The sequence below is a fragment of the Prinia subflava genome, chromosome 5, assembly GCF_021018805.1.
Source record: "Prinia subflava isolate CZ2003 ecotype Zambia chromosome 5, Cam_Psub_1.2, whole genome shotgun sequence".
In the NCBI taxonomy this organism is placed as follows: Eukaryota; Metazoa; Chordata; class Aves; order Passeriformes; family Cisticolidae; genus Prinia; species Prinia subflava.
This window is the reverse complement of record NC_086251.1, coordinates 692,464-716,304: the sequence shown is the minus strand read 5'-3', so window position 1 is coordinate 716,304 and position 23,841 is coordinate 692,464. Positions and strand designations below refer to the sequence as shown.

Here is a 23,841-nt window from a genome sequence, read left to right as displayed (position 1 = left end):
TCTTCCCGTGTCTGTTTTTAATCAGGTGGGAAATAAAAATAAGGAAGGAGAGAAGTCTACCTTTAACTTGCTGAGTTTCAGGATGGGAAGCATGGACGCACCTCCCACAGAAAGAACTGGAGCTCCATCCAGCTGTAAACACCAATAAATCACCACACGCTCCAAGTCCTTCTTTTTGGACATTTTTATTAATCAAAGACAGGATGACTTCCGTTATTTCGAGTGACGGGAGAGATCCCAGGATGCTTTCATAGCTATAGTAAGCTCAACCAAAAGGTGCATTGTGGAATACACATCAGGGATTGGGAACAACACCCTTGTTGGGACTGGTGAGCTGGTGCCACTGGTGTCACTGGTGTCACTAGCACAAGCAAGGCTCCTCAGGAAGAGGACATCCCATTGGCAATGGACACAGGGATATGCCAGCACCCCCTGAAGAAGAAAAAGAAGGATCTGGCATCCCACCTGCCTGAGAGGGGCCCCAGGTGCTGGAGATGTCCCAAGGTCTGTCTCCACCATGGAGCAGAGCGATGTAAATATTTCAGTGTTTGACCTCTCACACCTACAGATGGAGCAGGTTTTGTTCATGCTATATAAATACACACCTAGACTGTGCATTGGCATTTAAGGAAAGGAAGTTCTGCAAGATTTTAATACTCTTAGGTGCAAGCTTGAAGGGTTAAGTTTACACGTCACTGTTTTCAACAAAACCCGAAAGCTAACTAGGTGGGGAAATAACCTCCATGTACTATTTCAACTCCTTAGCATTTTATAATTGATTTTCAGTATACCAGTAAATACTCAGTGCAAAGCACATGCTCACTTAAAATCCTAAGCATGGATAATGTATGAGGAAAATCAAAAAAGAAGCTATCACGTGTTGTCTACATGCTCACAGAAATATATATATTAAAAATAAGTGTTTCTCACTTAGAGCAGTATTTTGGTTTTGGTTTAAGAAATGTAGATGCTCTCTCCCAAAATAACAGCACTTGACAAGGTTATATCATTGGCTTGTAGAAAAGGAAAAGGTGCAGTGATGGGAACAAAGTGTTTACATGACTTGAAAGTGAACGTTTCCATATTCATCACCAAGACTGCAGCAAGGTGCACTTGTGATCCAACCCCTCTTGTGTTGAGGGCAAATCCACTGCTTGGTTTGTGACAAGGAGGATCCAAAGCAAAACAAACCAAAGCCCACAGAAATGCCAATCAAAAATAATGACAGTTTATGGGACAGGAAAAAAAATGACAGCTTGCAGAAGAAAAGCTGTAGTGTTCCTTCTCCTTCACATCACCCAGTGGAGTTAGCCCAGGTTCTCCACGAGATACCATGACTCCAAAAGAGCTGATCTTCCCCTTTAACAGGGGGACAGATCAAAACCTCCAATAACTGGTGACAACACACATCTCCCTGCCATGAATGCAGACAGTGATTTAACAGACACAACCCTGAGGAACAAAGCTACAGGGGAATGTTTCTGCCTATGGACAGGAGCTGAAAATATGCAATATAGAAAAGAGTTAATGGTTTTGTGTAATTTCATCTTGAAAGGACAGCTTACAAATCAGGGTATTACAGGAGCATCCACAACATGGCCATTACAGAAGCAATACTGAAGGCTGCTTTGTTAACCCCAGTAATTGCACTCTCATTGCACAGGTCGTGTTGGCAGCAGAAGTAGTCAAAATTATCCAACAGGAAGGAATCAGCAATTTCATTCACATTGCACTGGGATGACTTCCAGCAGGAGAAAGTTCTCAATTTACCTATGAAACAAAAAAAAAAATAAGATTAAGAGAGTGTTGACAGTGGCACCATTTTTGGTAGGGAGAGAGAGAAGCAGTGCTTAGACTGCCACTGTTAGAGAATAAAACAATGAGGAGAAGGCAAAGCTCAATCTGTGACAGTGCCCATGGTGTAATCACAGAAATTGGATGGAGGCCTTGTGGTCTGTGTTGCCATGGCATCAGGGAGACAGAAGCTGCATGGTGTGGATCTTCGACCCCACACCCACAAATGCGTTGCACAACCCCAGCACAAACCTCTTACCAAGAAATATTCTGTACAGAGGGGGAGGTCTGACCACAGCCCCACCCACAGCAGTGGCTAACAAGGTATAAAAATGTACCCCCAGTTTCACAGCAAACTGGGAATGAGAATTCAACATGAAATTGTCAGGGACAGACCACTGGGCTCGGCCTCTCTACCTCCCAAGAAGGGACACTTTTTGTAAAGTCTTGTGTCCTGTAGTTCATGGGGCATTTGTGCCCCCAGTATCAGCCCTATAGGTTTGTTTTTGCCCCAGCCATGTCCTTGCTTTTTTAATTTCAAGTGTTTAGAAGTTTCCACATTTGCTTTCACTAGGAATTTCACAGCTTGTATCCAATTCACCCACTGGGAAGTACAGGGTGGAGCCTGAGTGATACCTGGCATCACCAGCCAGCCCAGCCTGCATTCACAGAATAGTTTAGGCTGAACAAGACCCCTGAGATCACCAAGCCCAATCTTGAACCCAGCAGTGGCGAGCCCTCCCACTGACCCATGTCCCCAGGTGCCACATCCACGTGGCTTTTAATTCCCTCCAGGGATGGGGGCTCCAGCACTGCCCTGAGCAGCCTGGGCCAGCACTTGACCAAGCTCTCAGTGAAGGATGTGCAGGAGACAGAGCCAGAAGAGCAGATAAGGGTGGTAAAACACTGGCACAGACTGTGCAGAGGGGTGCTGGATGTCCCATCACTGGAAACACTCAAGGCCAGACTCTGAGCAATCTCATCTAGTTAAAGACATCCTTCCTGAGAAATAAATCACTCCACCCTCAAGAAAAGACAGTTTATTTTAATAGTTTCAATTCATGAATTACTGAGCCTTTCATCTGCAGCTCTATTTTGTGGGCTACACATCCTTTATCTGTTTTCAAAGAGTAACAAACTGTACTTTAAATTCAACGCTGTCTTTATTTTTGCCCTGCTCCCTTGTGTAGATTTTTGTTTGTTTGCTCATTTTTTAAATCTGAACATACAGCTATCTATGTACATGCTTGTACAGCTACAACTCACTTATCTAAATATTACTGGGATATAAGCATGACCTTCACGACTATTTGCAAGCTCCTTTCGAGTGAGGCTGAGAAATGCATGCTAGGGCCAGATTAGAGGTGTCCAAGCAATGAAAGCTGAGCCAAGTGGGTTTATTTTAGGTCTGTGGGGCACTGTACATACCGAATTTCAACTGCAGGCAAGTGTCCTCAGTCGTTAGGCAGGTGCTGTTGGTCCTGCACAGGGTAGGGCTGTTGTCACAGTGGTAACATCTTAAGGTGTAACCTAAGACAACAAGGGTTTATCTTCACTGACTAATAAACTACTGAGACAGCAGCAGCAGCATTAAAAAGAAGGAAAAAAAAAAAAAAAAAAAAAAAAAAGAAGAATCACTTATCTGCATCTGATTATCACAAAACATATCCCTGGTTATTAAGCTCGAGACTTCAGCTAAAATTGTTAAACCCCAGACTTCAGTTAAAATTGACAAGCTTATGTCAGTGCACCAATTGAGGCTGGCAGTTTTGACAGGCACATCTTGAAGCATGTATTTCTGTCACTTTTAAAAACACTTCCCGTTATCTGCCTGCAGAATGAGGTATTAAATGTTTGCTCCTTTTATCTGCTCTTGAAGACTGCCTTTTCCAGGCAGTGACAGATACTTGCAGCTGAGTTTTATTCTATCCATTTCTTAAATTCCATCTCCTTTCCCTCTCATACTACACCCTGCTTTCCAGTTCACACAAGAGGAATCCCATTTTCCAGCAGCAAAACACCAGTTCTCTGTTGTGTTAAGCAGCACCACATCCTGCCCCCAATTCTCCCTCCTGACCCAAGACAATCAAAACAAAAACTGAGCCCTGCTTTGATGGTTACTGACATTCCCCACACTGGAATTAAATAATCCAGGCTTTTCTAGCTGTTTGTCCTCCCTCTGGCATTTTTTCCCATGATTTTCTCAGCCTCTGTCATAACATGAAACCACAAAGTCCCTCAGTTCTACTCACCAGAGCCACAAAAAGCAATCAGAACAACGCAGGCAGTCAGCAGGATGCAGCTCATCTTGGTCATGCTTTTTCCCTGATTTGAGGGCATAAAGAGATATTACAAATTTATTCCATTCCGAAGCAAAGTGCCCGGTGATGAACCGAGGTTTCAAGACTTGTTACAGTATTAAACTGAAAGCACTGGCCAGGAAAAACAGGGAAACTACCAGAGAGAAAAATAACTGCACTTTCCAAGGGAGGACTTTTGTTCTGAGATTTTTATTCTCAGAACTGACATTCGAGCCCTGACAGGCTCTGATGGGTCTCCTCTCTCCTCTCTGATTACACCATTCAACAGGCCTCCCAATTTCTCACAGCTACAAATGCACCTCACAAAAAGAAATGTCTCAAATGCTTTTTCTCTTTCAGCGATTCCCCGGTAACCCTGGAGCCAGACTGCTCTCCTTTCTCCTCTCTCACGGGGTTCCAGGAGGTTTGGCTGCTCCACAGGAGCTTTTGCCTCTCCCAAAATTTGTCCCTCTCACAGGCAGTAACTCACCAAGTGCCTGCGGCAGTGGCTCAGGTCTCCATGGCTGCTGCAATCCGTAGGCAGCAGTGAGATGGGAAGGTCAGGAATTTTTCAAACATGGGCAGCTCCAAAGCAGGAGTTCTCAGACAGATTTCTGCACCCAGACTCTGAACTACAATCACAGCTCCTACTAAAAAACCTCTGCTATTGCAGAGTGGGATATTCCAAGGAGGCATCCAGCAGACATAGCAGGGACACAGGGACCATACCTGGGCCAGGAGGACATGAATTATGTTTGTCCTTAAAGCCCAAGTGGCATCCAAAGTTCCAAAATATTAAAGGTATTCAGATGACAAGTTTTACACCCCATAAAACTGCAGTGAAACAGTCACTGCTCTTAATTCTGCCTGCAGCTATAAGGTTTTAGCATTGCAGACCTTTCAGACCATGTTAGCATGGAGCTTTTTCCTCCCAGAACAGCGACTGTGGACTTGACAAGATGAGCTCACAGCCAAAAAGTATTAAAATGCTTCTCAGCCTTAAGTCTAGTTAATTTTTCTACTGATAAAACCCCCTGAACCTCATCAAACAACAACCCCAAACTTATCCAAAAGAACCTTAAGAAACCCCACCCAACGACTAAAAAAACCAAGCCACTCCCTTTTTTCTCCTCTCTGTATGGCTTACTGTTGAACACCTGGGAAACTATAAAAGAAAAAAAAATCACGTGCAAGATGAGCTTATTTTCTGGGGTAAACAACTTTGCAAGAAGCCTTTCCAGGCCAGAAGCTTGTCCCACAGTGATGTGGATCTACAGGAATGCTGGTGGTTACAGCAAGAGCCCTTCTGGGTAGCAAACAGAACCGCTCTGGGAATGTCTCCATCTTCCAGGAGTCCTCAGTCACCCATGTGACAGCAGATGGAAACGGCTCTGCCTTTTAGCAACACCAAGTCATGACCAGCATAAACGTAAGGCAGATGAATAAAAATCATCAGAGCCAGCAAAACTGTAGTAATTCAATGTATCTGTTATTGGGAAAACGAATAATTTCTTCTGTGTGAGACATTAGGAAATTCAGACCTTTGGAAAACAACAACTATATATATAACCAGCAATTCACAACGTGGCTTAAGAGAAACTAAAGGAGAAAACATGTCCTAAACTGAATTTTCTAAATTAGTCTTATAAGTCAAGCATCCGACTCGCCTCAATGACAAGAAACAGCAACTGCTCCAGCACGGCAGGCTCGGTGCCCGGCTGTCAAACAGGATTTCTCTGCAGTCCCACCTGGGAGAAGGCAGGCGGACAAGACCCGCCGTCGCTGTCACCGCGAACGGCAGCACGGGGCAAAGGAGGGAGGCCGGGGGAAGGGGACCAAGAGCGGCATCCCCGCGGGAGCGGGGCACAGGAGGGAGGCCGGGGGAAGGGGACCAAGAGCGGCATCCCCGCGGGAGCGGGGCAAAGGAGGGAGGCCGGGGGAAGGGGACCAAGAGCGGCATCCCCGCGGTACGGGCGCCCGCCGTGTCCCGCTGTCCCCTGGCCGCGCTCCAGCGCCCTGCGCGCCCGCTCCGTGCCCCGGCCCCGCACTGCGGTGCGGTGCGGCCGCCGTGACTCAGGCCACGGCCACAGCATCCCTGCCCGGGGCCAGCGCACCATTCCTGCCCCCCGCTCCTGGCAGCTCCCGGGTACAGCCGCCTTTCTCCCCGCTTTCTGCCCCCTCTGCCCGTCGCAGCGGGGACCGGCGCGCTCCCCCCGCGGCCGCCGCTCGGCCTCGCCGGGCTCCCGCCGTTGCTCCGGGCTTGTCCCGCTCACCTTCCCCGGGCAAATCCTGGCGTGTGCGGGCAGCGGGGATGCGGCGCTGCCTTTGCCGATGCTGCCCTTGGAGGTGCTGCCTGTGCCGGCGGTGCCGCCTCCGGGGCGGGGCCGGGAGCCGCCGAGGGAGCCGCAGGGCGGGCGGGGGCGGCCCCTGCGCCGGGAAGGCTCCCAGGAGCGGCGATGGCAGACCCCGCACGGGTCCTGTGGCCATCGGCACTTGGGTTACATCCCGGCATGGCTGGCGCTGGAGAGCAGCTTCGAGACCATCTCGTTCCTGCCCCTAGCCCAGGCTGCTCCAACCATCCAGCCTGGCCTTGGACACTTCAGGGAAGGGGCAGCCACAGCTTCCCTGCAAAACCTGTGTCGAGGCTTCACCCTGCTTTGACTAAATAATTTCTTCCCAATATCCCGTTTAAACCCACCCTTTACCACTTAAAACCCATTCCCCTTTGCCCTGTCACTCCAGGCCCTTGTCCAAGGTCCTTCTCCAGCTTTCTTGGGGGTGTTTTATGTACTGGAAGGGGCTCCAAGGCCTCCCCAAATACCTCATGGTGTGAATTAATAGATTAATGGAAACAGTGAAGAGTTTTAGAAACATGAAGGAAAAACCAAGAGTGGAAAGTGGCACATTCCTCCAGAAGTACCTGAATATAAACATTCACAACCCAGGAAAACACTGAACAGCAATAGAAATGACGACCCCAAAAGTATTTTACTAGTACTTAGATGCGTGCTGTCTAGAGAAAAAGTTCAGTGCTGTCTTGAGGACAACCTGTAAAACTCCCAGTTATATTTTAAAAGGATTCTTAGATTTGTTACCCCAGCTAAGCTGCCAATTGACTTACTAAACCTAAAGCAAACCCTAAATCACTCAGAACTTACATCAGACTCTCCTGGTGTGTTGATTATCAGTCAGCTCAGCGTACGACCTTCTGTCTGAAAGATTTTGCCTTTGTTTAAGCCATTAAAAAAAAGCAAAGGGATGGAAGAGTAAGATGCTTGTGGATTACTGGATGCAGCTTATTAAATGAGAATGCCCTCAATTAGTATGATAGAAAAAAAATCCCATATTAATTCACTTAGATGAGGAACTGAGAACAAGGAACTTCAGCCACAGCTGGATATTTACCTGTTTTCCTTTCTCTACATCTGGCAACAGTCCCTCCAACAGAGCACACATTTATCTGTATCATCAGAGATAAATGGTATTTCAAACTTGACCTGAATTTTCTATCTTAATTCTTTGCATACCTTTTGAGAAATTAAACAATGTCAGGAAAAAATAAAACCAGTACCAGAACACTGGAATAACTTGCAAAGCAACTTTCAGTTGGGTTTTTTTATTTCACTGGCTGGCGCACCACTTGTTTTTCTCTCTGTGCAGTCACAGCCAAAGAAATTGTGGGCCGAGGTTCCCTCCATGAAACCACTCGGCCAGCAAAATCCCACAGAAATGTTGAAGAAACCCTACAGAGCAATTATAAGGAGACTGTCAGCAGAAGGACAGAAGAAGGAGCAGACCAGGTACCTGTTTGTGTTGGATGTGCCAGGGTTTCACCACAAGCTGAGCCCACAGGTTTTACCTGGCCAGGGGAAGTCCCAACCCAGCATCAGTCAGATGTGAGTCAGGAGAGGGTGGCAGAGCTTGAGGCTGAGCCTGCAGGATGGTGGCTGAAGGGAAGGACATTCCTGTGATTCCAGGAAGTGCTGGGCAGCTGGATGCACTGGAGTGACACCTGCCCCACACCTGTGCCCACCCAGAGCAGCAGACTGACCACTCATTTCCCTCCTGCTGCTCAGTGAATATTCCCCCGTCCAGCAGTGCTGCCAAACATCACCAACCGCTTTGTTTTTCATTTCATTCCGTGATTCACACCTCTTGGGAGGGGTGAGGAGAGCTCCTGGCTTCAGCCCCACTTTAAATGCAAACCAGGTAACACACGCTGTGCTAAAACAGCTGCCTGAAGCAAAGAAACACCCTCCTGGCCTGCTGCAAACACATTCGTGCTCAGGGAGGGAACAGCAATGCCTCAGTTCCCTGCCTGGCTCCCTGCTCACCCCAGACCCCTCTGTGCCCAGAGCTGAGGGCTCAAATCACCCAGGGGTGAAAGCACAGCACTCTCCTGGATCTCTGCTTCTCCCACAGAAAGCAACAACTCCAGCTCGTCTGCAACCATCCCAGGGAGAGCCACTCCCTAAGAATGAGTGACACTGCCAAGGGCTGGCAGTGTTTGTTGTGTGGAGTGACATGCCCCTGAGCTGATTCCACTGGAACACAGAGATCCTGGAAGGAAACGTCCCAAGCACAGCCTCCAAACCATGAGGGTTCTCTGTCCTGGGGAACACACAGTGCACTGACAGCCCTGCAGCAAGTCCCAGTTCCACTCAAAGCTTCTTGGACTCATCCTCGACAAAACTTTCTGTGGAAATCTCTTACCCCTCACAGGTAACAGCGTGGTAATCCTCCAAACTCCTCGTGTTTTGGATTAACTCAGGGCTGCTCTGACTCCTGTGAGGGACAGCACAAGCTGGTTTTGTTTCTGGAGAGGTTTCACCTAACGACTCTTGGAGGGATCACACTCAGTACTTTTCTGCCTTGTGTCACTGTGGAAAATGCACCAGGGAAAGCTGAGCACATGAAGAATCCAATACCTGGGCTTGCAAACAAACCAAAAGAAAAATCTGGGAATTAGTCAATAATGGAAAATTTGAGCTGGAACCACAATATACCAGTCTGCCTCATAAAATCTACAAATCCTGGCTGCCAAAAGAAAGGACTACACCAGTTGCTGCTCACAAAATTATTGCTCAAGTCTTGGCAAAAACAGTCCCATGTAGCACTTGAAAACAAAAGAGGCAGTAAAGTTGTTTATTAATGACAACAGAAACAAAATTAAAATGATAAAGCAAACAGATACTTCTTTAAATATAAATTTTCTAATCATCTGCTGTTCTGCCAGCCTTTTTCGTTTTTTTTTTTTTCCTTTTTTATTCGCTTACAAAAATCCATCCAGGGCTCAGGAAAACATGATACATAACATAAATTTGTCACTTATGACAACAGCAAACATCATCTAACAGAAAAAAAAATCAGAATGTATTTACAAATCCATACTCTGTAGTCATTGAGAAATTCCTTAGTTAATGAGTGGCAGATTATGCATGGACACTACATTCCCAGAGGCATTCTCCAGTCAGAGTCACTTAGCACAAAATCCAGCTGACAGACAGATTGTCTAAAAATAAGGCCAGTTTCACTCCTAATTCATACATTTTCATGACCAGAATTTTTTGCTGTTTACATGTTAATTAAAAAAAAAAATTAGCATAACAGCACCTAATTTCACCCAAATGGGAAATTCAGACCAGACTGCAAGTTTCATTCTTAGCAGCAGTTATCCAGAGCAGAAACTCACAAGAAAGGACAACAGGATACACCCTTTTAATGCTTTGTATAAAATCAACCACCCCCCACACCATATCTGCAGTATGATCATAAATAAATAGGCAATACTTCAAAAATGCAAGATATGAGTACCTTGGACTATCAAGCTGTTTCACACTTCAGAAAAAAGTGAACAAAGCCCAAACAGCTTCCTCTTGCTCTCCCTCCCCCTGTGTTCCTCCCTCCTCCCCCACTTCCAAACCAGGGAAATAGAAGTTATACTCTAATGAATATGAGAACTGGCACCAACATTCATGCTAGTTTGCCCTGATGTGCAACAGAGTTCATTTACAACAGTCAGAAATATTCCTATGCACTAGCCCCAGAGAGTTCAGCTTATGCAAAGAGTTTGTTTGGGAAAAAAATCCCATTACAGTGACGTGGGCAGCATCCAGAGGGTGCAGGAATGTCCAACACTCAACGCGGATCTCAGGAGTCATCAGTGCCTGTGGACTCTTGGTCTTCATCCACTGCAGATTCATTAGGATTTGTTGCCTAACACAAAACACACCCAGGCTTAATTAAAATCTTCCAGTTAATTGTAAGAAAGCACTAACAACTGCCTAGAAAAATCCGGGCTGCATTATCACATCCATTAGCTGAAGCAGACATTGTGACCTATGTCCTAAAACCAAGCTTAATTTGCAACAGAGGTCATTTTGCTCAACCACCTGACCTTTCACTCCCTAAGGATCCACGGGGCTGCAATATTCCATACCTACAATTATGTAAAGCCACAGTTCAGTAGCTCAGTGTACCCATTTTCTTGGTGGTTCAGGCTGTCTCTTACTGAAATAACTTAGAAACAAAAGGTCATTATTACTTCTAAAAGAGGGGTGGAGCAACAGAGAAAAGCAAATTATTTTTCCGATCAGCTGAAGGGAAGGAAGTTGGACATGAAGGCAGTTACAACTCCTAAAAATGTGAGCAAGAGAGATGTCATTTTCTGTTAGAAGCATGACATCTGCTGGCACCCACCGTTAGAGCCACTGGGAATGAGTGTCTGAAATCCTGGGATAAACCTGTCAGTGTGCAAGCAGCTGCCTGCTCCTGAGGAAAGCTCACAGCTCCTCAGTGCTTGCACAAAAACTGGGGATAAAACAAATCAAGAGCTCTTCTCTAAATGTGCCAAAGAAAAGGGAGAAATGATATAATTAACCCACCATCTCCAAACTAAAACTACATTATAATTAACAGCAAGTGAAGCATCTTGATGATTGGAGAAGTCATTAAGTGACTTTACGAAATGCACTTTCAGCAGGAACAAATGCACAGCACTGACTCTACAGTTTTTAAACTGTCATTAATTGGAGCATGTCTGAATAGAGCAGATACATTATTATGGCTAAAATGAATGAGTGGAGGGAGCTCTGAAACCCAAGCAGCTCATGCCATGCCATGTCTGCAGGCACCAGTGAGGAGCTCTCAATCACAGGGCATGTTCTGTATGCAATCAGCAATATGAACACTACTCAGCACTGCAATTTTTGTCATTTTTACAATTTTGGGGTTTGTTTCAGCCAAGTGCCTCTCTGCTTACCGTTCATGCTGTAGACACCTTGAAGGTTGGACACACCATGTGAAACCTAGGGATTGTGACATTGAAGAATCTGTCCTTGTTGTAGAGGCAGTGGAAGGTGTAGTAGCCCTCCATGTAGCCAGAGGTTGTGGAGAACGTGGTGCAGCTGGTGTACTCGTAGACCTTCCCCGGGCTGATAACTGGGAACTCTCCTGTGGGTAAAATATTTCATCACAGTAGTAACAACTGATGGAGAACGACCATTGAGCAGTTGCTGAAGGACTTCACTCCACAGCAGACTCAGGCAGATCAATCTGTATTCCAGTGGATGCATACACGGATGCTCAGCAGTTATTGATATTATTAAAAACTGGAGAGGGCTTAAGCACAGGATGTTCAGATACCCCTCACTAAACAACTTGAAAGCCAAAACAGACGGACACATCTCTTTCTCTGAGTTTGATACCAACCCCACAACCTGACTTTAACCCAATTTTAATCAAAGAACATTAAATACTCTCTGCAGTCATTTTTCACTTACCAACTACTCCAGGACCTTGGACTTCTTCCACATCGCCTTTGGCGTTTGTTATTCTCCAGTATCGACTCTCCAGCTGACAGGCATTCTCAGGAAGGGCATCTTTGGACATTTCAATTCTAGAAGCCAAAGAACATACTTAATATATTCATTTTGAGAAATGCTTTAATACCCTTGGGATCACCAAGCAGACTGGGTAAGAAAATACCCACTAAGGTAACCCAAATCAGTTGGCAGGACCCATCTCCCTGCTTCCTTTACCCTTTCCTAAATCCCAAGAGCTGCTTGTAGCTGCTTGTAGCTTCTTTCCCCCACTCATCACTGCATTTTAGCAATTACCAATTTGACTGGTACTCTGTGTACCTGAGCAAGTAATGATTAGGATTATTTCAATAAAAAGCACAGCATGCTGTACACCTCCTGTTCATTTCAGAACATTTCTGAACGCTGTGCATAAATTTGCTTTGAGCATTCCCCAGGTCTATCCTGCGTTGTGAGAATTGATTCAGTTATTTTTACCTGATCCTGTAAGTGAAGAAATAATGTGGTGGATGTACAGAACTGAGTTCAGGTAGAAAAGAGGTGGACACAGACACAGTGATATCTTCTGTGGTAGCAACACAGTCCTTATCATGCACGTACCTACAGAGAGGAGAGCATTAATTCTGCAGTCAGTACAGAAAACTAAAGTGGTTAATTGTTCTTAATAATTAATATTAATAAAAACACTTGTTGAAATAGGGATGTGCCATTAAAAAAAACCCTAGAAACTCCAGCAGGCAATTTATTTACAGATCCAAGGGGTTCTACAGCATCCCAGTTTGACAGAATTAATGTTCTTGATTGTATTTAAAAGAAATCGCACATGCATAAAGATTCAAACACCAGAACAATCCTGTTTATTTACACATTGCAGAGACCAATTAGTGAAACATTTGGGTTTTAATAACTCTGAACAGTCCTGCAGCAAAAACCCACTCACGGCACGCAGAATAAATATCATCAATATCATGTGGTTTGCTAAACTTCAGATCACGTATAATGCAAAATTCTGGTCCCCTTAATGCAAAGTTACAAGCTCTGAAGATTCTGGTTAAAAAATAAAGTTGCTTTAAGCACTCTGGTTTAGATGTTTATTTTCAGTAGTTTCATGGGCTTTCTCCTCTCCCCACCACCAGCTTTTGTATCAGATACCCAAAACTACTTGGGGAGAGGTGAGCATGCACAGAAGCAGCACCAAAACCTGGCACTGAGGTTATAAATGCCAGTCACAATACCTGAAAATCTGGTCTCTGATGATAGGGTAACCTCCAGTGACAACTTTGTTTACATAGGATGTAAACCATTCCAAGTAAGATGTACCTAGATGGCAAGGAAGAAAAGCATTCCTAAGGATGGGCACATTTACCACTAAGCACATTACAGTGAACACCTCAAGGGAAAAGTTTAAAGCTTTGATTATTATTGTAAAAAACTCCTGGGTTTACTGAGATGAGTCAGTCAATATTCCAGATCATTCTACCAGCAAGGACAATTTGGAGAAACCAATTAAGAACTTAAGAGTTCAAGGTGCATCCTCCAGAAATGACACAGCCAACAAAGAATCTCTTAGCTAAGTATTTAACATTATATTCAGGGTCTTCAGCGGTGTCTCATCATTTGGATTCCATATGGAAAGCTTTTAAGGAACACTGCAACATTTCCTCTCCTTTAATGGAAGGATAAATCAGAGACAAGCTCTGCACTCTTCTACAACCTCAGAGGACTGAGGCTGTGTGTCATTCTGGGGTTTTATACACTTGCAGCCATTGTCTGAGAACAGCTTTTCATACACCCACAGCCATTATTTTGGAGCAGCCTGATTGCTAAGCAGACACTCAGGCTGTCACATTCAATTCTCCAAGAAGAGAGTTTCACATACCAGCTCTCTGCACAAGAATTTCTCAGCCATAAATCTTCCAAGCATTGCAATTTAGAGTTCAACAGAAAAGTGGAAAGTTAAACTGTTTGTCAGTGTTAGTGACTCAAAACTGGATTGAAGCTGAGCTACCAAGAAACGATTATCCTTGCCTTCCCTGATGTGTTATCAAGTACTCCCACTCCTGGTAGATTAAGTGTACTTACCATTTCTTCCTTGGAGCATGGGCTGTGTGTGCTGTCCTTTGATCTTTTGGAATTCTAAGGGACTCCAAGTTGATTATCCTCCTTGCTACCACTAATCCACAAAATGCAAACCTTGTATAAAGTAGCTCTGAATGGAGGAGTTGATCTATTTACCTGGCACCTTCAAAATGCCAAGAGAAATGGTGTGCAGGGAACTTCCCCTCCACCCCATGGTAAGTCAAGATTAAGCCAAGTGGAATACTTCTAAATATGTTGGATGATCCCACACAGTTTTATTTTGAATATTTAATCTAACCTGTTACCTGTAATGAACATAACAATAGCAGATGGATTGCGAGCCATTTGGTCCTGAAAGGGAAAGAAGTTTAAAGATGTGTTAGAGAGCATTGGACTTTCAAGGTTAAAATTTAAATAGCACAGGGAACTTTCTCTGTATCCACTAAACCTCAAGTCTTGACACATCATCATAGTGCCAGTGAGATCCTCAGACAGGTAAAATTCCCATGCCTGTCCCCACGAGTGCTCCCATGACCACTGAACTCACAGCCTGAACTTCCCACTAAGGCTCCTGCACTGGCAATCAGCACCGAAATGCGCTGGGAAACACCACCAGCCCTCCCTTACTGGACACTGGTAGAAGATCTCGTATTTGTTCCGTCCCTCCACGCTCTCCAGGGCCATGTACTGGCTGAGGCCCGTGTGGATGCAGAAGGTCAGGGGCAGGCACTGCTTGAGGCCCAGCCTCTGCTGGAAGCCCCCGGCCGCCGTGTCGATGTCCAGCAGGTCCTCGGAGCGGTAGTGGTTGGACAGGGCCATGCTTCCCATCAGCCTGGCAAAAACAGGGACAGGGAACAGCAAACATCACTAACAGGGCAAAGCTGGCTTTGGTGAACTTGTGGGAGCTGCTTCTTTTAAGGCTCTGGATGCACGTTAGACTGAGGTGAAATCCAAGTATGCTGAACCAGGGAATTGGCTCACATCATCCAAGCTTTGTGTACACGCCACACCCACACTCCCAGCTGGAAAAGGCAAATGAGATGGAAATTCCTGCAGATGCTGAGCTTCCCCTGGTGTTGTGAAAGCAGTGACTCAGGTGCAAGCTGCCACATGTCAGCACGCTAAAAGCTGATCCCATCCTGGGCAACAGGTTCCAGTCCTCTTTCTCCTTAGGAAGCCTGGCCTGGAACTAGGCCAGACATTCTACAGAAGCAGTGCCAGCATCCCAACACAGAAACCTGAAGCATCTAACAAGGACAAATCCCACATGGTTTCTGTTTCTGATCCAACACCCTGCTGTACCAACTCCCACTGCCTACCCCTGATCTTCCCAGTGCTCATTGCCCACCAGTGGGACCACAGCTTCCCCTGGCAGCCTTTCTCCAAGCTGGAAAACTTCCCCAGAGCCTTGTGCCTGCTCCTGCAGCCCCTCCACAGCCACAGCATCACAGCAGAGGCTTCCTGGGAGGGAAACAGCAGCAACAGAGGAAGCACACAACCTGCAGGGCACCACTTGAAATCTGCAGAAAGAGGGCACCTATCTCCTGTCTAAAAAATTTAAATGTCTCTCCTGGAAAACAGAACTAGAAATCATCCTTATGGTTTCATAAAACACTTTCCTATATCCCTTCTGCACATAAAACACTCGAGCTGGAGAAAGCTGCACCTTCTTTATATGAGTGCATTCCTCCCCACGGACATTGCAAAGATTTGCTGCAGTTTCCCATCTTTTGCTTATGTTTGCAGCACTTCATCAGGTGCTTCAAACACCTCATTTTTCTACAGCGGAAATACCAGAAACTTTGGTCATCAGCCTTCTAACCTTAATGTGAAAGGGAGTTTTTCACTGCAGAAACTGCATAAAATAGCAAAATCTTCTACTGAGCAAACTTAATTTGAAGAACTGAAAATTTGATTCTACCTTAGTATGACTAACTGGTTTTAAGTCGTTCCCTAACCATTTTAAAGAATCAAAGAATTATTAAAGAATGCAGCCTGAAGAATTCAAGGGGCTATTTTACTTCTGTACTACAAAGCCAAACTTCAGGGGATCAGCTTGCAGTGCTATGATTAAAAGTCTAACAGCTGGCAGTTTAGAGTTGTTGCAAAAAACTGACAAGGGTTCTCACTAGGAAAAGGGGAAGTGTAAAAGTAATTAGAGCAATTAGAAAACCACGCTGGGCTTCCAATTACTTCCAAGATTAGAAGACAGCCAATTCTGGAAGTGTCACTTAAGCAGTGACTCAGTCACAATACATTAAAATGCTTCATTTATCCTTTTCAGGGGACATTTCAGTTTTTAATAAGTGTCTAAGAAATACAAAAGGAATTCATACTTGGCAAGCAGCTTCCAGTCCTTACCCTGGAACAACCAGCTTCTGCCCATTGTGGATACGGAATGAGCACCGATAGTCATCGGGCAGTTTGCAGTGGATTTGAGCTTCCACAGCGTCCAGATCTTCCTCCCTCACACTCTCTGGAAAAGAAAGGATGGTTCAGGTATTTCAAACATCTGGAAATGCCCTCATCCAACCAATGTGGACACAAATCAGTATCTGGAGGTTTTGCTGTCTGCTGGGTTAGTGTCACATGCATTTGAAAGGAAAATGGTGACTGTAATTGATTATTTAACACAGCACCAATCTCAGCCCAGTGCAGCCTCAACAGGCCTGAAAGCAGCAAATGTTTGTAAGTGGAATGAACCTTTTCTCCACAACACTGAGCCCCAGTTACAGCTCTCAGCAGTATTGATTTTACTCTTTCACCACCCTAAGGGCTGCCTCTTTCAGTTTCCAGCTCAATCAGTGACACAGAAATGCTGGCTGCAGCCCCCATTCACCTGGAAACTGAAGCAATAAATGGGTTGTAAAAGGGGGATTTTCAAATCAACCACACAAAGGGGTGGAGAAGAACTACTCTTGCATTTCCACATGCAATTCAGGGAGGTTCCAACACCCTCACTCCCAGCAAAAATCAACTGGGTGGCCTCTGTGGTCTGTTCCAATCCATTTTTAATACCCTCTTCATACTTATTATCTGTTTCATTAACATAAATTAACAATTCATTGAAACAATATCCCTTACACATGGTATGAAAAGGCCTAAATTTTATCTAAAACCTGCCATCATTATGTGAGAGAGGAAATTGGTAATTTGAAATTTATTTTTGTCTTTCTGTACATCAATAAAAGCTTCACATTCAAGCTTGAAAAATACTTGGCAAAACGTAAGAATCCAGCACTATCCAAGCCAATCAAGAAAATCCAAGATTTAAACAGGAGAGAGATAATCTGTCTCTGAATATTGTCTCTTAAGAGATCATTTGTCTCTTAATTTTGCAGACTAGGTTAAATTAGACATCATGGTCTAAAAGTCAGCTTCATACAGAAAACTGAAATGCAGCTGAAAATGTAAAAGCTTTTTTGTCCCTATACCAGAAAAGTCCCAACTCACTGTAGCTGTGATTTATGACCTAGAACATTAGAAGTACTTTAAGTATTAAAATACAAACTGAAAATGGAATCTTGGAGGGAAGCAAAAAAAAAAAAAGGAAAAACTATTGTTCCAGCACTGGACCACTGTAAGACCTAGAGAAAAAAATAAGACTCATTAAGATCCTTTTTGTTTGGCTTCAGATTAAAATGTCTGCTTACATGTGACAGTGTGTTAATGAGGTATTATAAAAACTTCACAAATAAAATCCCACCAGCAGGTCCTTGAAGTAATGGAGTTACTACACTGAAAAATAATAAACAAGAGGTCAACCTAAAAGTGTGACAGAGACAGCGTGGTCACTAGAAATAATCACCCTGATTTTGGAGAATCTGTGGATCGGGAGGAACCGGGCAAGGACTCTGCCTGTGTTTGCAAGGAAGGGAGAGCACATTTAGCTAATTTTCAGGACTAATGAAGGCAGGGCTGGGCGAGCCCACCCTCCCCCAGGTGTGCCGGGTACCTTTCAAAGAGCCGATCATGCGCGGGCACCACTGGCCCAGGTACTGCTCCAGGTCGTCCCAGGCTTTCTTCAGCGTGGCATAGTAGTGGATGTATCTCCCCAGATCCGAGTAGGTGCTGATGAAGATGGCTCTCCAGCCCTGATTCCGTCGGGTTTTCTCCTCGCTGAGGGGACACGGAGGAAATGTGTTCAACTGGCAGCTTCCAGGAGCCTTCTAAACTCCAGGAGCTGGTGTTTGTTATTTGGCAGGAAAGGGATGCATAACATTAACCCAGGAACTCTCTGTGCCATGTGAAGCTACACAAACTCAATTAATCCCAGCATCTATTCAACAGCAACTTGGAACAGAACTAGGAAACATTTGGGGTACTTAGGGGGAAATTTAGAAACAATACTCCTTTACACAGAGTGCCTTCTGAACAGAGCTCTGTCTGGTAGTGAAAAGCTAATTCACACCCTTCATTACTCAGCTTTTCTCAGCTGTGCAGAAAGCTGAGAGTACAATCTGGATCTAAGATGGACTGAAAATCAGCTGAACAACATCTCTTAGAAATTCATACTCATAGGAAAACAAAAAAAAAAGCTTACTCTGAAATGAGCCAGTATTTTTTGCAGTGTCTTTTCCACAGTGGGTCATGGCTTGATAGCTGATTTAATCTTCGATTCAAATAGCAGCAGCTATAAATATAAAATCATTAAATGTGATTGCAGCAAAACAAACAGAGAAACGCTGTACCACACATCACACTCTCGTGAAATAAAGGCAGAGTTGGAAAATGATTTAGCTGTCCTTTTAGAGCCGTGCTTACAATGGTTAAAGCTCTTCATCAGTTGTGTAAGTCATGAACTACTTTTCCACACACTTAAAGAACTGGCAGCAATTAAGTACTTTGGTAAAGCAGGTCACCCTGCAGACCTACACCAGAGTAAACAGTGCCTGAGAGATTCCAGCATGACTCCACTCCACAGTGGAAAGCATTTCCAGTAGCACAGGCTAGCTTTGATTTAAATCCCTTTTTATCTGCAAGGTCAGGCTCTGCCTTATCTTTTCCACAGGAAGCTACAAAAAGCATACAGTTTGAGTATTACAACCTTACTTTCCACTTTAAATGGTTTAAATAACAAACTTTGAAGAAAGTCTCCAAAAGACACCATTAGTGTAGATGTGGCAACATCACTTCCTCTGGTAGCTTGTTCTACAGTGCCACGTGTATGTTCTCAAGGCTGTGATTAACATCTAAATACCCCAAATGAGGGTACCAAACAAGGTTCCAGTTACTGCTTTTTGGGGTTTTATCAACTGTTTAAACTAGAATTGTATTAGTATCTAAAATCCAACCTCAACAAAGTGATTCTCCTTTATCCCCTGACATTACCCTTTCCATCCACATCTCCACAAACACATTCACTTCACACCTGGCTGTGCAAAAACTTCCTGACATGGGGATTTTTTGTAGTTTGTGGGGGTGGGGAACCGAAATATCCCAAAGTCAAAAAGTCCCTGCAGAAATTTCTTGTATTGGTGTTTATCAATCAAGCCTGTAATTTCTAGAAAGGAGTAAGTCACCACAGCATCACAGGAACACGTGGCTTCAAAAGTGATAAAAGCGCAATTAAAGCCGTTCTCACCAATTACACAAACAATGGAAAAGTTGGCACATGATCAAATATCTAAGGGCCAAAACAAAAACTGATTTAGTTTTTTGCTTATGCTTAGCATCTTTTTTGCTGATATCCTAACAGAATTCTCCCTGATATCCTTATCATTCCTGACTGATATTTATTAGGGGTAATAAAAAAAAACAACACGAAAATCCCCACATTTCTGGTAATATTCTGTTTTCTTCTGACGCTTATTCCTGCCTCTTTGATCAAACACTGTGGTTTCAATCACTGCCAAACCTCGCACTTGACTGCTGAGGTTTTACCCAAAACCACATTCTCATCTTCACTGTATGACTCACAACCCTTCAGCCACCGAGCCCAAGAGGCACCTGCCACTTTCATTCAAGTTTTTCTCCTTAAAAAGTCACCCCAATTTCGTGTTCTTTGGTTTAGGAATACATTTACTAGCAACAAGACGACCCTTTGTTCGCCCGTAGAAACACAAGCTTCGGGGAAATACCCATTTCACAAATTTACTTACTGCTTCATTTAGGTACAAACACATAATGGGGGAGAGAAAAACAGATTCATTGAATGGTTTGGGTTGGAAGGGACCTTAAAGATCAGCCAGTTTTCCTGCCATGAGCAGTGAAACCTTCCACTAGAGCGGATTGCTCCAAACCCCGTCCAACCTGGCCTTGGACACTTCCAGGCATGGGGCAGCCACAGCTTCTCTGGGCAACCTGTGCCAGGGCCTCACCACCTTCTCAGTAAAAGAGAACATTTCGTTTTGTTAGAAGTATGAAGGTAAAAGGGGAGAAAGCCCGCTGCTGCTGGAAGGGAAGGGTGCTCAGGCCGTGTCCTCCCCTCCGCGCCTCCTCCGGGGGCAGGCAAACCCTTTCCCCGCACAGCCCGGGCAGCGCTCCGCCCGCCGCTCCCGTGCCATCCCCGCGGGCCGCCCGTGCCGTCCCCCGGGCCGCCCGTACCTCACCAGATCCCGGTAGTCGAGGAAGCTGAGGATGAGCAGCAGCGGGTCGGTGGGCAGCAGCTCCAGGCTCAGCGCTGAGGAAGGCTCCATGTCCGGGGGCGCCGCCATTTTGCCAGACGTCCGCGGGACGCGCCGCCCATCGCGCCTCCCTCCGCGCCGCCGGAGCCGCGCCTCCCGGGGCGGGGGCTGCGCGGCCGCCGAACTCCTCAGGCTGCCCTCGGAACTGCTCAATGTGCCCTCAGAGCACCCAGATCTGCCCTCAGAGCACCCAGATCTGCCCTCAGAACACCCAGATCTGCCCTCAGAGCACCCAGATCTGCCCTCAGAGCACCCAGATCTGCCCTCAGAACACCCAGATCTGCCCTCGGAGCACCCAGATCTGCCCTCAGAACACCCAGATCTGCCCTCAGAGCACCCAGATCTGCCCTCAGAGCACCCAGATCTGCCCTGGGAACTCGTCCATCTGCCCTCGGAGCTCCCGAATCTGCCCTCGAGGCTGCCGAATCAGCCCTCACAGCTCCCAAATCTGCCCTCGGAGCTCCCGAATCAGCCCTCAGAGCTCCCAAAATCAGCCCTCAGAATTCAGCCCTCAAAACTCTGCAATCAGCCCTCGGAATTACGAAATCAGCCCTCAGAGCTCCCAAATCAGCTTTCAGAATTCAGCCCTCAAAACTCTGATCACAGCCCTCAGGACTCCCAAAGCAGTCCTCAGAATTCAGCCCTCAAAACTCTGCAATCACCCCTCGGAACTACGAAATCAGCCCTCAGAACTCCCAAAATCAGCCCTCAGAATTCAGCCCTCAAAACTCTGACAAATAAGCCCTCAAAATTCAGCCATCAGAATTCAGCCCTCAGAATTCAGCCCTCAAAACTCCGATATCACCCCTCAGGACTCCCAAATCAGCCCTCAGAATTCAGCCCTCGGAACTCTGAAATCAGCCCTCAGAGCTCACAAAATCAGCCTTTAGAATTCAGCCCTTGGAACTCCGAAATAAGCCCTCAGAGCTCCCAACATCAGCCCTCAGAATTCAGCCCTCAGAGCTCCCAAATCAGCCCTCAGAACTCAGCCCTCAAAACTCTGAAATCAGCCCTCAGGACTCCCAAAGCAGCCCTCAGAATTCAGCCCTCAGAATTCAGCCCTCGGAACTCTGAAATCAGCCCTCAGAGCTCCCAAAATCAGCCTTTAGAATTCAGCCCTTGGAACTCCGAAATAAGCCCTCAGTGCTCCCAACATCAGCCCTCAGAATTCAGCCCTCAAAACTCTGAAATCAGTCCTCAGAACTCAGCCCTCAAAACTCTGAAATCAGCCCTCAGAGCTCCCAAATCAGCCCTCAGAATTTAGCCCTCAAAACTCTGAAATCAGCCCTCAGGACTCCCAAAATCAGCCCTCAGAATTCAGCCCTCGGAACTCTGAGTTCAGCCTTCAGAACACATAAATCAGAATTCAGCCCTCAAAACTCCGAAATCAGCCCTCAGAACTCCAAACCAGAACTCAGCCCTCAGTCCTCAGAACTCAAAACTCGACTGTCAGAACTCAGTCCTTAGAACTGAGAACTCACCCCTCAGAATCAGCCCTGAGAACTCAGAACCCGTGGTCTCTTGAAATTCAATTTATGAGCCAAGGGGTTTTGCTCAGGGAATGGTCTGCTTTTCACAAGATCAGCTTCCTAGTGATCTAAATGGACACTAATAATTGGGCAAAACTGAGACTGGGAAAATAAACTTACTGAGTTGAATATCATCAAAACAAAACAAAAAAATAGTGTTGCATCTTCAAGATCACATAGGAAAAAACACTCAATGTTTGACAGCTGCACAAAAAATAGACTCTTTTCTTTTCATGCCCTTCACCTTTAGTGAGTTAAATATTCTTACATGAAAGAAGGAAATATTTCTTCAGCATGATTTTACACTGGAATATATTTTCTCTCTTCTCTTTTTGGATATCAGTAGGATTTTAATGAAACAATTCATTGCCCTAGCAACACTGCTCAAATAAGAACTGGAAAGGAACAAGGGGGTGGTTTTATCACTGCACTACTGCTAGCTGTTTGGGGAGTTTTTTGTCCTTTATAATTTCTATAATTGTAAAGTTCCTGGTAGAGAAGAAAACACAATAGCAAAAGTATATTTAAAATGCTAATAAAATGATAGTACTTGTGTTTGTCCTTGGGTTTGTGGGCCATGAAAATCTAATAATGCAGAGCCAAGAGAAGGTCTATAATTCTTTATGTCTTTCAGGTTTTGCCAAAAGCCTGCATACTTTTGCTTCTAGCACTTGCATAGATCCAAGCTGTTACTCAAAGGCTTAAACAATGGTGAAGATGGAGATAGAGGAGCTAAAGCAATTAGTTGTAAAAATTGATTATCACCCCTGGTCAGGCTAGAGGCTCCTCAAGTGCAGAAATGGCTGGCATTTTACTTTCCTAATGGATGTCCTAACAATTATTTAAACAAACAAACAAAACCATAGTAAGACAAAAATCTCTGTTGCTGAGACTGAAAAAAAAAAAATAAACAAAAAGCAACCAACCAAACAAAACCCACAGAACCAAAAGGAAACATAAACCCATTTAAAATTACAGTATTTCAGTGTTTTACCCACAGCAGCCTTTGCATCCTCCATGAAATAACAGACAGCTGCAGAAACTGTGACAGCAGTAAGTTATCATGGAATTTTCCTAGCTAGGCCTAGACATAAGGGGGTTTTTTTCCACTTTAATAATGGAGCCTAATTTTTCTTCCATTATGACCGGCCGTGGAGCCCAAATGGCCAAATAGATCAGAGGTACTCATTGGGCTGAAAACTGCTCAGGTTGCTCCGTGCTTCCCGTGTTTGATCTGTGAGAGATGATGAGGCTTTTGGCATCCTTCATTTATTTTTACTTCTTGAAAATCTAATGAAATGACACACTGGGGACCTTAACCACGGGGTGCTGAGTGTCTCTGGAAATTCAGCTAATGTGCTAAGGTTTTGGGGAATGGTCTGCTCTTCAAAAGATCATCCTTTCAGTGCTCTAAATGGACAATAGTATGTGGGCAAAACTGAGGCTTTGAGGGGAGAAGGCATCTTGGGGAACTGGTAGGAAGAAAGAAGCTGAGGTCCAGAAAATTTGTGTTGTTATTATACTGCTATTATTGGGTTTGTTCTTCGCTGTGGCGAAGATGCAATAAGGTCAGGACTCCACAGGAATAACCAGGCAGTGACCTTGGCTTGGAAATCTGATCATGTAAAATTAACCAGGAGTGACTGTAATAAAGAGCAGGGAAGGTGCAGGGTAGGAAAATTCAAATCGGGAG

General features: G+C 45.1%; 2 protein-coding genes across 5 annotated transcripts; both read right to left on the bottom strand.

The window, feature by feature from the left end:
• Window positions 1-169: 169 nt before the first annotated feature.
• Window positions 170-8,735, bottom strand: CD59 (CD59 molecule (CD59 blood group)). 4 transcript variants are annotated; one of them, XM_063397504.1, is made up of 4 exons: window positions 6,368-6,519; window positions 4,047-4,119; window positions 3,223-3,324; window positions 170-1,770 (listed from the first exon to the last, which is right to left on the bottom strand). In XM_063397504.1, exons 2-4 carry the CDS (start codon window positions 4,108-4,110, stop codon window positions 1,577-1,579), a joined length of 360 nt encoding a protein of 119 aa, XP_063253574.1. In that variant the 5' UTR covers window positions 4,111-4,119; window positions 6,368-6,519; the 3' UTR covers window positions 170-1,576. The 4 variants fall into 4 exon arrangements, with proteins under 4 accessions (XP_063253574.1, XP_063253575.1, XP_063253577.1 ...); XM_063397505.1 differs by lacking the exon at window positions 6,368-6,519 and adding an exon at window positions 5,762-5,806; XM_063397507.1 differs by lacking the exon at window positions 170-1,770 and having other exon boundaries at window positions 3,222-3,361; window positions 6,368-8,723.
• A 470-nt stretch (window positions 8,736-9,205) lies between these two features.
• FBXO3 (F-box protein 3) lies at window positions 9,206-20,699 on the bottom strand. Its single transcript, XM_063397503.1, has 11 exons — window positions 20,540-20,699; window positions 18,537-18,626; window positions 17,949-18,112; window positions 16,355-16,469; window positions 14,621-14,825; window positions 14,299-14,344; window positions 13,150-13,234; window positions 12,392-12,514; window positions 11,876-11,991; window positions 11,356-11,546; window positions 9,206-10,310 (listed from the first exon to the last, which is right to left on the bottom strand). The coding sequence occupies exons 1-10, from the start codon at window positions 20,647-20,649 to the stop codon at window positions 11,359-11,361; spliced, it is 1,242 nt and encodes a 413-aa protein (XP_063253573.1). The 5' UTR covers window positions 20,650-20,699; the 3' UTR covers window positions 9,206-10,310; window positions 11,356-11,358.
• Window positions 20,700-23,841: the final 3,142 nt, after the last annotated feature.